Source organism: Meriones unguiculatus, chromosome 2 (genome assembly GCF_030254825.1).
Source record: "Meriones unguiculatus strain TT.TT164.6M chromosome 2, Bangor_MerUng_6.1, whole genome shotgun sequence".
In the NCBI taxonomy this organism is placed as follows: domain Eukaryota; kingdom Metazoa; phylum Chordata; class Mammalia; order Rodentia; family Muridae; genus Meriones; species Meriones unguiculatus.
The window spans coordinates 27,468,276-27,483,220 of NC_083350.1; the positions used below are offsets into that span (position 1 = coordinate 27,468,276).

A 14,945-nucleotide genomic window follows, 5' to 3' on the forward strand; every position below is an offset into this window, starting at 1 on the left:
CTCAGCTAGGTCCTCTACATAGACGTTATGGTTGTGTAGCTTGGTGTTCTTGTGGGACTCCTTAACGGTGGGAGGGGGATACCTCTTTATGGGGTCACCTCATCCAGCCTTGATACGAAGGTTTCTGTCTATTCTTATTGTAATTTGTTATACTGTGTTCTGTTGATCTCCCTGGGAGGGCTAGTCTTTTTCTTTTTTCTTTCTTTCTTTCTTTCTTTCTTTCTTTCTTTCTTTCTTTCTTTTTAAGGGAAACAGAGGAGTGAACGAGAAGGGGGTGAAAGATGGGAGGAGTGGAAGTAGGGGAAACCGGTGAGGGTGTAATGTATGTAAAGAATAAAAGTTAGTTAAAGAAAGAACTAATGGGGAAAGCACATCTCTAGATTCAACGTTCACAAAAGACCCAAGTGTTACAAGGTAGAGAACCAGAATGAATTTTAAAGTCAATGTAATTGAAAAATAAAGCTCTTAAGTAGTTAGCACATAAGAGAACCTGACACAAAATGATAAGTAAAGACTTGTTTGGAATAAGGAATAGGGGCTGAAGAGATGGTTCGGTGGTGTTATCTAAATAAGCACGTGGCTGCATAAAAATAGGGGGGAGACTGCAGAAGGCAGGTGTGAAGTGTAGAAACTGGAAGAAAACAAAAAACAAAATTTCAGGAGCAAGCACAAATGTGCTTGTTTCAGCACTTGCTAGTGCATCCAGTCACGCGGGTCACCAGCTTGGTCAGCAATTTACAGCACTTGAGAGACTGTCAAACCCAAAGGGTTTCCCCCTTCATTATCTCACGTGTCATCACAACCTAGGAAAATAGGGCGTAGATTATTCTGTCCCCTGCAAACAGACACAGAGAAGGCACATCAGCAAAACTAGTAACTGGTTGGACTCCCTTCTTTGTATGCTGGGCCCCGGTCCTGATGTTGAGATCCAAAGACGCGCACACCTGCGCCTGAGCAGAATGAGCCAGCCAATGAAAAACCCGCATCCAAGGAGGAGGGACAGGGACGCTGCCAATGACCGAGCTCTCCCTGAGACAGATGTAGCTAATGGAGACCTCGTACTGCAGAGGGACGGTTGCTCGACCAATGAAAGGCTGGAACCAGCCAAGCTGCAAGGCCGGACCGCCCAGTGGGGCGCCGGGGCGGGGCGCGCAGCCGAGCGCCAACAGCGAGCAGCCGCTTTGCAGCGTGCTAGCCGGTCGCCACCCGCCATGGCCCGCGCTGCCCCGCTGCTCGCCGTGCTGGCCTCAGTCCTCACCGCCGCCGCTGCAGGCGGAGACGCCCCGCCCGGAAAAATTGGTGCGGGAAGGATGTGGTGGGGTGATCACTGAGGAGGACGGGCGGGTAGAAGGTTCCTCTGACCCGGGGCAAGGGAGGGCTGCGCCGGAGAGGAGCTGGGTGCAGGAGAGGCTAGGGGCTTGTTGGGGCGCGGAAGAAGCATGCATAGGGGAAGGAGCGGTTTGGGCGAGGATGGTGTGGACGCGAGGACAGGGCCACCGGGAAGGAGAAGGCCTGGATAGGAATAACCACTGACAGACACAGCTACCCGCAAGGCGCATCGCATGGTCACTGAATATTTGCTTCTTGAGAAGCTTTTGGGTGACAAGATAGGGGCTGGGCAGTGGCGTTCCCAGGGGTCTGCTGAGGCCCTGTGCTTCATAGCAACGTTGACTGGTTCCTGCAGGAAGAGAGGCCCTTCGTTGGGATGAGAAAGTTCTGTCTGGAGGGCGCTTGGTAGGTTCTGCGGGCTTTAAGGAGGCTTCCTAGGAGTAACAGCTAACCAAAACTTCCGGTCTGTAGAAGGCCGTTCCTTCCACAGGATAAAACAATGGATTGCAGGGAGTGGATTTGCTGAGTGACAGAGTGGTCAACTTTTTTTTCCTCTCAGGCAAGCTAGACAAGCACTCTGCTGCACAGCTCCACAGCCCAGTTTGAAGAATTCTTTTTTTAACGACTCGTTTTTCTTCAGTATTATTTATGTGGTTTTCCCCAACATTTCATTCCGGAGTTCTTCGAGCATGCGGCAAAGTTGAAAGAATTTTACAGGCTCATCCACGTGCCCACCCACCCCCACCCCCACCCCGCTCTGCCATTTGCGACTAACACCACTTACATTTTGGTGCATTTCAAAATGAATTGCAGGCGCCCGGGACACCTCACTAAATACACCATTGTGTAGTTGTCACTAGTTCCATGTTTGCTCACAACTTCTTGTTCTTTCTTTTGTTTTCACTCTGCATGACTCAGAATTCTCAAAGCTCCTTGCATATGAATTCCTATAGCCAGAAAATGTTGAGCTCCTGATTGTGGGCGGACAGGGTAATAATTCCTTTGTGCTGCCTCATGAACCCCAATTGACAGGAGTGCCTTGGGACGGCTGGGACAGCATGGGCTTGCCTGGGCCAGTACAATACTAAAGCTTAGTTCTGTAAGAAAACTCCCAACAGGCCACAGAGGGTTGAGTCTGACCAGAACATACTGGACATTGATTTGTGACTGAGAGTCCACTGAAGAGAGAATCTTGTGAGGTAAGGTATTAAGAGAAGGCCTAATCGCGGTTGACCTCTAGGCAGACCTGTGAGGATAGTGACGAGTTAGGCAGGCAGGGAGGGACCAGGGATGCGCATCTTTTTCCTAGGGAATCCTCCAGCAGAGCCACCTGGTGTTTACGTAGCTTGCAGCCGGCTTTCTTCCAGCTTGTCCCCAGACACACCTTGCCAGGTCTTCCCGATCGATGACAAGCTGCCCTTTAGCAACCCTGAATGCCTTCAGCCCCTTCGTGATTTAGACTGGCGGTCCTAGAAAGGGCTCTAGCAGGATCCTATCTCCATACTTCTGAGTGGCCCTAGGACCCTATAGAGTTCCTGATGCCCGGCTCATGCGGTTCTTTTTGCTCTCACCAGCATGTAGATTTTTCTCTAGGTCCTGCTGAAATGCTTTCTCTATGTGAAGCCTTTGTCTGTTGCGTTTTTCTCAGGAGTCCATGAAAGCCTGATGTCCTGCTTGGTTATGGATTGTTCTAGCTGACTGTACACGAGTCTTTGCCCTTTGGCTGCTTAGGCTTCTGAGAACCAAAACCCTCTTTGGTTCATCTTTGAGCCTTGGTGCATCTAATAGGACAAAGCAGTGTCTGTTATGTTATGTTCCATAAGCCTGTTCACAGTGACATGACCTCTGGGGAGTGGGAGTTGGATGGCACCTCCAGAACTTGAAATGTCCATTTCTTTAGAGAAAATGGATAATTTGGGACTCTCCAGAGGAAGAGAAGGGAAGAGAGCGAGGTGGTTAAGAAAAAGTTAAGGGTGTTCATGAAAGTGACTCATTCTTAAGTACTGAGGAAAGGGTGTTGGTTACTTCAACATGCAATGGGTATTTCATGGACTTTGCTACCTGCCAGGGTCTGAAGACAGGATAATCCTGCTTCCTCTCCTCAATTAAACCAGTTGAATATGGTGGGCAAAGGCAGAGTGTGCTGCTGGAGTATGCCTGAGAGACATCTGCCTCTCCTTAGAAGGTGGCTCCGGCAAGCTGGAGAAATCTTTACCTTCTTGCCTGGCTGGATGGGAATACTGGACTGTCAGTGAGAGGAAAGCAGTGTTTCAGATACTGGGCAGACAGGAAGGAGGGCAAGAAAGACAGTAGCCCAACTCAAGGGCTTCAGGGCTGTTTATTGACTACTATCTGTCTAGACGGTGGTGCCCAGCAGCATCAGGTGGTAGGTTGGACTTTGACCAACGACTGACACATTTTGCTGTAAAGGTCCAGAAAGTAAATATTGTCCTGTTGACCGTAAGTGAAAGAAAGGGTGTGACTTTGTTGACAGAGATCAACAGCTGAGAGGGAGACTCAGTTGAGCCCAGGAGTTCAAGGCTAGCCTAAGCAGCATGGTAAGACTACCTCACAAACAGACAAACAAACAAAAGCCTGCTGGGCATGGTAGGTCATGCCTTTAATCTGCACTGGGGAGGCAGAGGCAGGCAAATCTCTATGAGTTCAAGGCCAGCCTGATCTAAATAGGGAGACCTTTTCTCAAAAAAAAAAGGGGGGTGAGGTGGTTGGAAGACCTATGCCTGTAAAACTGACAAAACAAGCCTGTATTTTGGGCTGTAGTTTGTTGATCCTGAATTAAGGAATGCTTTCCAGCCTACCAACAGAAGGGCTTGGTCAGTAACTGCACCAATTAATCCTGAAACAAAGTGGAGGGGATGGGAATTTTATAAAAATCTAAATGTATCTCTATTTTTTTTTTTTTTTAAGCATTGATTGATGTGGCCGGATGAAGTGGCACACACCTGTTATCCCAACACTCAGGGAGGCAGAGGCAGGCGGATCTCTGAGTTCGAGACCAGCCTGATCTACAAAGCAAGTCCTAGACAGCCATGGCTACACAGAGAAACCCTGTCTCAAAACAAAACAAAAACATTAATTGATGCATGGGTGCCATAGCACTCATGTGAGCTGGGGACAACTTGCAGAAGTTAGTTCTTTCTTTGCACTCTGTAGGTTCCAGGGATCAAACTCTGGCCAGTGGGCTTGGTAGCAGGAGCCTCTACATGGAACCATTTAATTGGCCCAGTTTATTCATCCTCCCCCCACCTTGTTTCGTTTATTTGTTTTAGACAGGGTTTCTCTGTGTAGCCCTGGCTGCCCTGGAACTTCCTCTGTAGACCAGGCTGGCCTTGAACTCAGAGATCCATCTGCCTCTGCCTCCTAGTGCTGGAATGAAAGGCTTGTGCTATCATGCCCGGCTCAATTTATTCTCTTTTAAGAGCATTCTGAATTTTGAGATTCTTTTCCTTTTCTTCTGCTGCTAGGTAGGGTCTTCCTTTGTCTGATGAGGATGATAGTAGGTACAGTTGAGGGGGGCCACCTTTGATTGTTAGGCTCAGACTGAATTTCCCCCTTTGAAATTCCATAAGGCTACTTAGTGCAAGTGCCAGGAGCCTCCACTCTGCACAAGGTAGTGCAAAAGTAACCAGTCTCTCTCTCTCTCTTGCTGTGCCGTCTCTCTTTCCCTGCCTTGTTTCTGACTTGCTGACAGCTGTTATTGGAGCTGGGATTGGGGGCTCCGCCGTGGCCCATTTCCTTCAGCAACACTTTGGACCCCGGGCACAAATTGTTGTCTACGAGAAAGGGACTGTGGGTGGCCGCCTGGCCACTATCTCCGTCAACAAGCAGAACTACGAGAGCGGGGCAGCCTCCTTCCACTCTCTGAGCCTCCACATGCAGGATTTCGTCAAGCTGCTGGGTGAGTGTCCAGTACTGGGGCTCCGGTGCCTCAGGCCCTTCCTTCCCAGACTCCCCCAGACCCTTAAGGTCAGATAGTCATTTAGCTCAATCTCCTCATTTTACAGATGGAGCAGCTGAGACCAGAGAGGGGAAAGAACTTGCCTGAGGTACACAGTGAGTTAGTTGCAGAGCCGGGATTAGAACTCAGGTTTGACTCCCAGGCTAGTCTTTCCCTTTCAGCTTACTGCCTCTTAATTACTGCAATCATATCAGCGTCCACATCCCGTTGCCCCTCAGATACCTGGTACTCTGCTAAGTGGTATGTGGACATAACCTCAAACCCACTAGCCTTCAGGGTGAGAGATAGATCTCCCTCTAAAGAGACTGGAGAGGCTGGAGAGATGGTTCAACAGTTAAGAGCATTGTTTGTTCTTCCAAAGGACCCAGGTTCGATTCCCAGCCCCCACATGGTAGCTCACAACTGTCTGTAACTCCAGTTCCAAGGGTCTGATACCTTCACACCAAAGCACATAAAATAAAATTAAATAAATTAAAAAAAAAAAGAGATTGGAGCTCAAACCATTAACACACTTCAACCAAGACAACACTGATGTGATAAAGTTGGCACTCAAAGCCAGTGTCATCTAAACTCTAAATACACGTGCTGGTCACTGAAGAAGTCCCAGTTCTCAGAAGTGGTCCTGCAGGATCATGCCTTGTAGATATGCAAAGTGCGTGCCCGAAGACTCACCCACTACAGCAGGGTCGGCCAGAGGTAAAAATGTCCTCCCAGCCCACCCTCTTTTACTTGGGGTGAAACAATGCCATGTAAGTACATTTAATCCTGTCCAGGATTAAGGGTGCTGTTAAAGAGCAGGATAATGTATATGTTATGTCAGGGTTGGGGAAGGGGATAAAATCATGGTCATATACCTACATATCCATGATTGGAGTGTTCTTTGAGGTTTGGGGTGCTAGAAGCTAGAAGGAGCTCGGGTGAGTTCAGGGCCCCATGTCAAAGCTAGCCCAGGCCCATCAGCCTTTAGACATTCTAGAACGGTAGCATTCCCCTCACTTTTGACTGAGCAAATCACTGTTGAAAGAAGTACAAAATGGTACGTTGTTTTCATTTTCATTTTCTTACTCACTTGGAAGAGCAAACTTTTTTTTTTTTTTTGCGGTGTATTCATTAGCATTCTACTTATAGACAAGTAGCACAAAGGAACAAAATAGATAGTTCCAGTCATTGGCATCAGGAAGGCCCCACTGCAAAACTCAAAGCACTGCTTGGGCCTCCTGGGGGCCATGAAGGGGAGCTGAGGGGCTGCTGGTCTCCGCAGGGCTGAGACAGCGGCGCGAGGTGGTGGGCAGGAGCGCCATCTTCGGCGGGGAGCACTTCGTGCTGGAGGAGACGGACTGGTACCTGCTGAATCTCTTCCGCCTCTGGTGGTACTACGGCATCAGCTTCCTGAGGCTGCAGATGTGGGTGGAGGAAGTCATGGAGAAGTTCATGAGGTAGGGCCGGGTGGAGCTGCAGAACCGTGGAGCGCCTCCTATGGTGGAGCTGTAGGAGGCCAGGGAAGATCTGAGGAAGGAACTGATCAGTTGGAAAGTGTGAAAGAGGAGTGAGGGTCAGTGCAGGGACCCTGCACGATCCACCGCAGGCTCAGAGCAAGCCTCTGCCCGAGGAGTGTGTGGGACAGGGCCCCTGGCCTTCTCACACTAATCTTTATTATTTCCTCCCACTGAAGGACTGAAGCATGTGCTGCAAACTCAGTCACTTGCAGAGGCTGAAGTGCGGTGTGCCTAAGTGAGGTCCCTGGGTGGAAGAGAACAAGGAGGTGGGGTGGCCTAGGCCATCTGAGGGAGGCAGCCAGCTGCAGCGCACTGTGGCCAGCCACAAGGAGTCATGTCATGAGATCTTCCAGCTTTTCAGTGTTTATCTCCAGCTGATTCTGTGAGCCAAATGAAGCACTCGTGTAGGCTCTATGCAGCCTGGGGCTCACTCAGTTGCAGCTTGCTCTCCCCACTTTCTCCCTCTAGAGGAGTGGTTCTCAACGTTCCTCATGTCTTGACCCTTTAACACAGTTCCTCGTGTTGTGGCAACCCCCAACCACAAAATTATTTTTCTTGTTACTGCAATTTTGCCGCTGTTGGGAATTGTACTGTCAATATCTGGTTTGCGGGATATCTGATAATTGGATGTGAAAAGGTTGTCCAACGCCCAAAGGGGTCATGACCTATACGTTGAGAAACACTGTTCTTTATCTTCCTCTTGAGTGTCGGCCCCTCCCTATCACGTCTAGATACAGAGGATAAGTGGCCTGTGCCTCTCTGTACTCACATGCCAAACAACCACCACGCTAGGAAACAGTAAGCCCCTGCTTCCCGGAGCCTAGAGCGGAGGCTGCCCCTCAGGCCCCATCCCCTAGCCGCTGTACTCCCCCCCCCCCACCTCTCTCTCTCTCTTTTTAAACTAACTTCTTCTTTGAGAATTTTATATAATGCATCCTGGTCCCCACCTCCTCTCCTCCCTCTCTTAATCTCCTTCCCCCACCCCACACCAAGTCCTCATCTGACTTGCATGTCTTTTGTTTTGTTTTCGTGTGTGCTTTGCAGTCCACTGGGTTTAACCAGGGCTGTTCATCTGGGCATTGGTATGGAGCTGTTCTCTGGAGCGTGGGAAACTTGCCAGTAAAGACAGTGACTTCCTCTTCTCCAGCAGCCCCAACTCCTTTAGCTTCCTTGGGTGGGTTGGGATCCCTTGAGCTGCTCCTCCCCACCCACGACTGAATGTCTATAGGGCTCTACTTTGAGCAGACTCTAAGCAGGCAAGTGTAGTTGCTGTGTTTGTGAGTGCCACAGCCATGTTGTGCCCTTAGACTATTTCATAACCCTACTCCCTCCCCCCCACTCAGCTTTTTTTTAACCTTTCTACCTTTGTTGACATAAAGTCTTGCTATGAAGTCCAGACTGGCCTCAAACTCACAATATTCCTGTGTCACCCTTCTAAGTGCTGGGATTGCATTGCTTCTGTCACACACACACAGTCATACTCAGCCCCCTCTTTTCTTCCATACACTTTTCCCTCTTGTCAGTTTGAAGTAGCCCTGCCATGCCCACTGTTCCCTATTGGGGAAGCGAATTTTACCTGTCTCCTTCTGGTCCCACCCTCTCAACATTGCCATCTAGTGGCCCAGTTGAAAACCAACCCCAGAAAAGGCAGCCATTCAAAATAAAAACATTCCAAAAAGCTAGTCCAGAACTGTATCCTCAGGTAATGTAGTTCCCACCTGTGCTAGTTCCTGGGCTGAAATGAATGGAAAGGGGATGAGACAGGAGCTCTGAGCAAGTGAGAGCCCTGCCCGATCAAGCCAGAGGGGAGGGTAGTAGTGGTATGAGGCTATTGTCATCAGCCCCAGCGTGGTCCTTGAAGCCAGGACAAATTAGAAGCTAGGGGGAAAAATCCACTCGTGTCCAGAGACACATCAGCACCTCGGGCAGGAAGTTCGGTATAACTGGCATCCAGCAGACCCACAGTAGGAAGCCAGGCCCAGTGGGATCCTGGATTATCTGTCTTTTTCTCTGCGCTGTCTCTGGGCGCCTGTGCCGAGATACAGACAAGCCCACTATAGCCACAGAACAGGCCAAAGGGATGGGAGTGGCAGGCCCCATGGGACTTCATGATGGGTGGTCAGCCCAAGCCTTTCTGCCACAGACCCCAGTCCCCTGTGTCTCTTAGGATCTACAAATACCAGGCTCACGGTTATGCCTTCTCGGGCGTGGAAGAACTGCTCTACTCCCTGGGGGAGGCCACCTTTGTCAACATGACCCAGCGTTCAGTGGCCGAGTCCCTGCTCCAGGTGGGCGTCACACAGCGCTTCATTGACGATGTTGTCTCTGCTGTCCTACGGGCCAGCTATGGCCAGTCAGCATCCATGCCTGCCTTTGCTGGTGAGTGCAGCCCTCAGCCTGCCTGTCCTTCCTGCCCGGTTGCTCAAAACAGGCTGGGCCCCGTGAAAGCCTTCTGGCTTTTTGCCTAGGCCCCTATTCTTTTTCTTTTTCTTTTATTTTAAAATCACATTGTATTTTGTTTGTTGTCTGTGCTCATGGCTGGGAGGAGTCTCAGGAAGGCCCAAGATCTTTCCTCCCTTTCCCAGGAGCCATGTCACTAGCTGGGGCTCAGGGCAACCTGTGGTCTGTGGAAGGGGGCAACAAGCTGGTTTGTTCCGGTTTGCTGAAGCTGGCCAAGGCCACCGTAATCCATGCCACAGTGACTTCTGTGACCCTGCACACGACAGGTAAGTGAACACAGTAGGAGTTATGCCTGTCCCATTCCTAACCAGCCCTCCTTTCTCTCCTGAACCTCAACCCTAGCTGTCCCTGCTAGGAAATAGTTCTCAGAAAATCAGTAGAAGGTCCACCAACACTAGAGGGCACTGTCGTGGTTCAGATGTCAGAGCAAGGAAGCTTCCTTCCACGTGTACACTATTCCTTTGACCACTGAGAATCTGAGTGACCTCCTTACCTCAGCCCGTCAGCAGCAGAGCCAGCAAAAGGGCTTCTCCCTCCTAACACCAGTGCCTGACCAGCAGTGATGTTAATATGGGAAGAAGGGACTGCCCAGCTGCTCCTGACACCAGCCTCTCAGTGCTGGTGCCAGTGCCCCCAGTGCTGGGTCCCAAATGGAAGATCAGTGGGTAGAAGCCGAGGAATAAGTGGACACTTATGTTCTTTCTCTTGCCAGAAGGGAAAGCCTTGTACCAAGTAGGGTATGAGAGTGACAAGGGCAACAGCTCTGACTTCTATGACATCGTGGTCATTGCTGCACCCCTGCACCTGGACAACAGCAGCCACAACATCACCTTTGAAGGCTTCACTCCACCCATTGATGACATTCAGGGCTCTTTCCAGCCCACTGTGGTCTCCCTGGTCCATGGCTACCTCAACTCTTCCTTCTTTGGTTTCCCCGACCCTAAGCTTTTCCCCTTTGCCAACATACTGACCACGGACTTCCCCAGCTTCTTCTGCACTCTGGACAACATCTGCCCTGTAAACATCTCGGCCAGCTTCCGGCGGAAGCAGCCCCAGGAGGCAGCAGTTTGGCGAGTGCAGTCCCCAAAGCCCCTCTTCCGGACCGAGCTGAAGACCCTCTTCCGTTCCTATTACTCAGTCCAGACAGCGGAGTGGCAGGCCCACCCCCTCTACGGCTCCCGCCGCAACCTCCCAAAGTTTGCACTTCATGACCAGCTCTTCTACCTCAATGCCTTAGAGTGGGCGGCCAGCTCCGTGGAGGTGATGGCTGTAGCTGCTAAGAATGTGGCCTTGTTGGCTTACAACCGCTGGTACCAGGACCTGGACAAGATTGACCAGAAGGACTTAATCCATAAGGTCAAGACTGAACTGTGAGGGCTCCAGGGAGAGCCCAGGAACTCAGTACCACACTGAAGATGGAGCCCACCCCAGCAGTGCAGAACTGAGTAGGCCACATGCATGGGCTGCAACGCTGTATCTGTATTGGTACTGAGCAGGTTCCCCTGTGTGGGTCCAGGTGACTGTCTGCCGATCTAAGGATCCTCCTAGAGGCTGCCTTTTTGTTTTATTTTGTTTTTCTAAGGAAGAGATTAAGAAAAGGGAAGCAAATCCAAGCCAGTGTTTGGGGATTTTTGTTTGTTTGCGGGGAGGGGGGGGCTATTTTATTTGTTACTGTTTTTCAAGAAGAAATAAAAATTCATCCTCCAAGCCACTTCTGACTTTGTTTTCTCACTAGAAGCCAAGATGACCATGAGAAAGAACATAAAGCAGAGAACTCAGTTTTCTTTGATTCCTGCCTTCCATTACCAACTCCCCAAGATGCACAGCCTGCAGTAAAACATTTACAACCAGCTACTAAAAGCAGAAGGCAAGGTCAGAAAATGTAGGCGTTTGGATGGGCTGTTTGGAGCAGGTTCTAGTTCAGAAGTTCCTTAGAGACCATCACCTCCCAACAGTACTTCGTGTGGCTGATCCGACCTGAGGGAGAGGTGTTTACCCAGACATTGCCATCAGTAGAGCCCTGGGCTGCCTGTCAATCAGTAGAAACATGGAGACAGGATGGACTGTAGGAAGAAAGGAAGCTTTTGACATCCCCTGGAGGGATTGGCCATTCTCTTTCTGGAAGGGTGCAGGAGTCACGTGATGGATCTGTCTTGCAAAGGAGACAAGTCCTCGGATGGTAGAGAGTGGTCCTACCTTACCCCCCAAACTTTCCCCTAGCAGGGGAATGGGGGGTGTGGGATGGAGTTCTTCAGAGCTTAACCTGGTGCGTTCTCTGGCACCAGCTTCAGAGTGAACAAGTTACACTTTGCTTTCTCAGTCACCTACGGAGATCAGTAGGCTGGGGCTGGAGGTGCAGTTCGGTAGCAGTATGCTGACCTAGCGTTTGAGTCCTTGGCTTCCACTCCCCAAACTACCAAATAAACAGATAAAATAAATCTCGAGGATTATGGGCAAAGCTCAGTGGAGGGCTTATGTTTGGATGTGTGAAGCCCCTCATTCAAGTCTCAGCACCCACACCTACCCCCACACCCAAAATGAGTTTTAACAGTAGAATGAAACTTGTCTTCATTCCTTTAGACCTGTGCTTTTCTGCAGAGGGAGCACACAGGGGAGCAGAGCCAGTGTGAGCCACCACACGCACATTCACACACACAGATAAACACACACACACACCTCTCAGACTTGTTAGGTTGGGCTTTAAGAAAGATGCTTGGGTGCACACTGGAGACGTGGCCACCAGAGGATCCTAGCACAGAAGCTTGCCCAACAGACAGGACTGAGAGTCCTCTGGCTGCTTCCATTTACAGGGAAGATGAGAGAGAACATAACTTGTCTGAGGTCTCAGCAAAGTTTTATAGAACAACCCCAGATCTGGAGCTTCGCCTTAATTGAGTTCAGCGTGAGAGCAAAAGCCCCTTCCATGCAGTGAGGCTCATTGTCTAACAGGTGATAGCACAAGGAATCTGCATGGGATAGGTGTTACAGAGACTGGCATGCCAGGAAGATAAATTTTGGTTGAAAGAGATGAAAACTTTGAACAGTGAAGACATTACTGCTTAAAAGGATTTGAGGCCATGTGCGAAGTAGAGATCCTGTTCTCATAGCCAAAGACTGCTGTCATCAGGTCCCCCTAGTGGGACACAGCCACTGAGCCAAATTTTTAACATAGGCCATATAGACCAAACCTGCAGGGAAGGGCCAAGTGCTGATTGATTGGGCTTTAGTTACCCAACCAATGGGGGGGGGAGGGACACAGAGTAAACTGATTTTCTTAGGATAACAGGTTCTGATAATATGATCCCTGGAATAGCAGTCTTACCCAAATGTCAAGGCTGTGGAGGGACCTATGCACCTCTCTGTCCCCAAGTTCCAGTGACGTCCAAGTGGGTGATGGTGTCTTTCAGTAGACTTTGAAATGAAGATGGCACAGGCTGTCGTTGTATGCCAGAAGACCAAAGACAATGCAAAACATACTCTGCTAACCACACTCCCTTGAGTCCCTAAGGAGGGTATGGCTTAGACCCCAGGGCAGGCCCTCCACTGGGCTGGACCTTCATGCTAAGGCTGAGCTGGCTGTACCCTTCCGAGCCTTCCTTTGCCTGAGAAGTCAGGCCTAAACAGCCCCCCAGTCCAGAGCCACACACAGTGAATACCCTGAGGTCTGCTTACCCAAGCCTTCAAGTTCAACTCATGGTCTTAGTAATTGCAGGACAGATTGGGGAACACAGTAATTGCAGCATAGAAAGGGGAACACAGAACAGCTGAAAGCTTTGTCTCAGGGCCCACCTAAGCCTTCTCAGGCCAGAACCAACATTCCCACCCCAGGCCCAGAGAAGCCTGAGAATCTGGCCAGCAAACAGAAAAGGCATCACCCTGACCATCCATGGTCCTCAGTACAGTATAATGAGTGCTTAAAACCCTGCACCTAGGCTAAGAATGTAGCTCAGCCAATAGAGTCTTTGCCGAGGATGCACATAGCCTTGAGTCTTCTCTGCCTGTAATCCCAGCATTCAGGAGGTGAGGCAGGAGGATCAGAAGTTCAAGGCCGGGAGGGATGGTGGGATTGGGGAGGGAAAGAGGGATACAGCTGGGATACAGAATATACAAAATGTAACTAATGAGAAAAATAAAATTATGGAAAAGAAAAAAAAAAAAAGAAGTTCAAGGCCATCCTTGCCTACATAGTGGATTAAGACACTTGCTGCCAAGCCTGAAGACTTCATTTCAATCCCAGGACTCACAAGGTGGAAGGAAAAGCTATCCCGTGCATTTACAACTGCATGTGGTATGCATTCATGCACGCATCCTCAGTCCCCTCTCTAAATGTTTTAAAAAACAACAACAACACTGTCTTTAAGAAGAGGTTGTACCTTTAAGTCACAGGATTTCAAAGACTAGAAAAGAGCTTGAAGGTGGTAAAATTTCATCCGCCCATTTTACAGATGAGGACCCAGCAACAGGGAAAGCCACATCCTTGTATATCAAACGTACACCAAGCATCTAAGAGGCTAACAGTCCCTCTCTAAGGATGGCCGCTTCTCACCAAGAAGAGAGTTTCCATCCTACCATCACTAGGGTGCTCTCTCGGCATTCCTGCAGCTCAGCTTCTCCCACGGTGACTTTAAGGGAAGCTCTGGAAGTTGTTGTGCCCATTACATAGGCCTCTAACCCAGAGAGCACGGGGCTTGGGGGGTAGACACCTCAGAGGTAAAGCACATACTTAACATGTATGATACCTTCTGCTTGGGGATACACACTGACCCAGAGAGCATCTGTGGGAGCCTTAGAGACGAGCAACCCCTGCAGAAGTGGCTGCTAAAGGGATCGGCATGAGCTGGCACATGGAGTGTATTTTCCATGTGTCTGGAACCAGGCCAGAACTTCCCAGGGTAATTTTAACCAGTATACACTCTACAACAATACCAAAAAAGGTAAGTTACTTTCCAGCCCAGACAGGCACATACCTAACCATTGGCTTTTCATGAATTACACAATTAAAACATTCCACACTGAAGCTGTTATATGCACAAGCTCTCAAACAGCCAAATGAAGTGTTCCTACAGGGAGCTAGTGACCCTTTCCCGGAGGGTAACTCCAAAGTGGGAGCTCACCCACAGAAAATAGTCCAAGCCCCTCAGCTGTCCTGGGGGCAGGCAGGGTATTTTTAGAGGCCAGGACAGCTGATCAGGGATTTGGTGCGGGGTTAGAAGGCCCAAGAGGCAAGATTCAATTACAAAGGGGGAAGAGTTAGCATTGAGGGTCAAAAACCAGTACCAGCTTTAGAATAATTCTTTGAATACTGCCAATGTTGGTCAGTAGAATGCCTTGATGTGACCCAGTGGTTCTCACAGTCCCCGTCATGTCACAGATGGCAGCATGAGCACCCACAGGAACCACAATGGTAGAAAGTAAAGGAAACCACTGCATTCAAGTTAAGAAATAGCAAGGCCCCTAAGTCAGTGCCCCTGAGTGTTGGGCCAGTGGTCTGTGTGAACAAGCTTCCCATGTGGCTAATTCACACTGACATTTTGAGGATGGCAAATACTGGTACCTACCCCAGCACTAAAGGTAAGCAGCTAGATTAAAAAACAAAAACAAAACTATCCAGTTTGCTTTGCATCTCTTGAGTGTTCAAAGCCACAGTTTCTCTTCTGATGGGGGAGAGGAGGATAGATAGA

The 14,945-nt window shown here is 49.6% G+C and overlaps 1 protein-coding gene across 6 annotated transcripts; it reads left to right on the forward strand.

Annotated features, from left to right (window-relative positions):
• The first annotated feature begins 1,135 nt into the window (after positions 1-1,135).
• Pcyox1l (prenylcysteine oxidase 1 like) lies at positions 1,136-10,975 on the forward strand. Of its 6 annotated transcripts, none has more exons than XM_060377203.1 (7): positions 1,164-1,299; positions 2,362-2,528; positions 5,042-5,248; positions 6,570-6,744; positions 8,972-9,183; positions 9,390-9,530; positions 9,977-10,975. In XM_060377203.1, the coding sequence occupies exons 3-7, from the start codon at positions 5,224-5,226 to the stop codon at positions 10,636-10,638; spliced, it is 1,215 nt and encodes a 404-aa protein (XP_060233186.1). In that variant the 5' UTR covers positions 1,164-1,299; positions 2,362-2,528; positions 5,042-5,223; the 3' UTR covers positions 10,639-10,975. The 6 variants fall into 6 exon arrangements, with proteins under 6 accessions (XP_021489379.1, XP_060233186.1, XP_060233187.1 ...); XM_060377204.1 differs by lacking the exon at positions 1,164-1,299 and adding an exon at positions 5,355-5,396 and having other exon boundaries at positions 2,248-2,528; XM_021633704.2 differs by lacking the exon at positions 2,362-2,528 and having other exon boundaries at positions 1,136-1,299.
• The last annotated feature ends 3,970 nt before the right edge of the window (positions 10,976-14,945 follow it).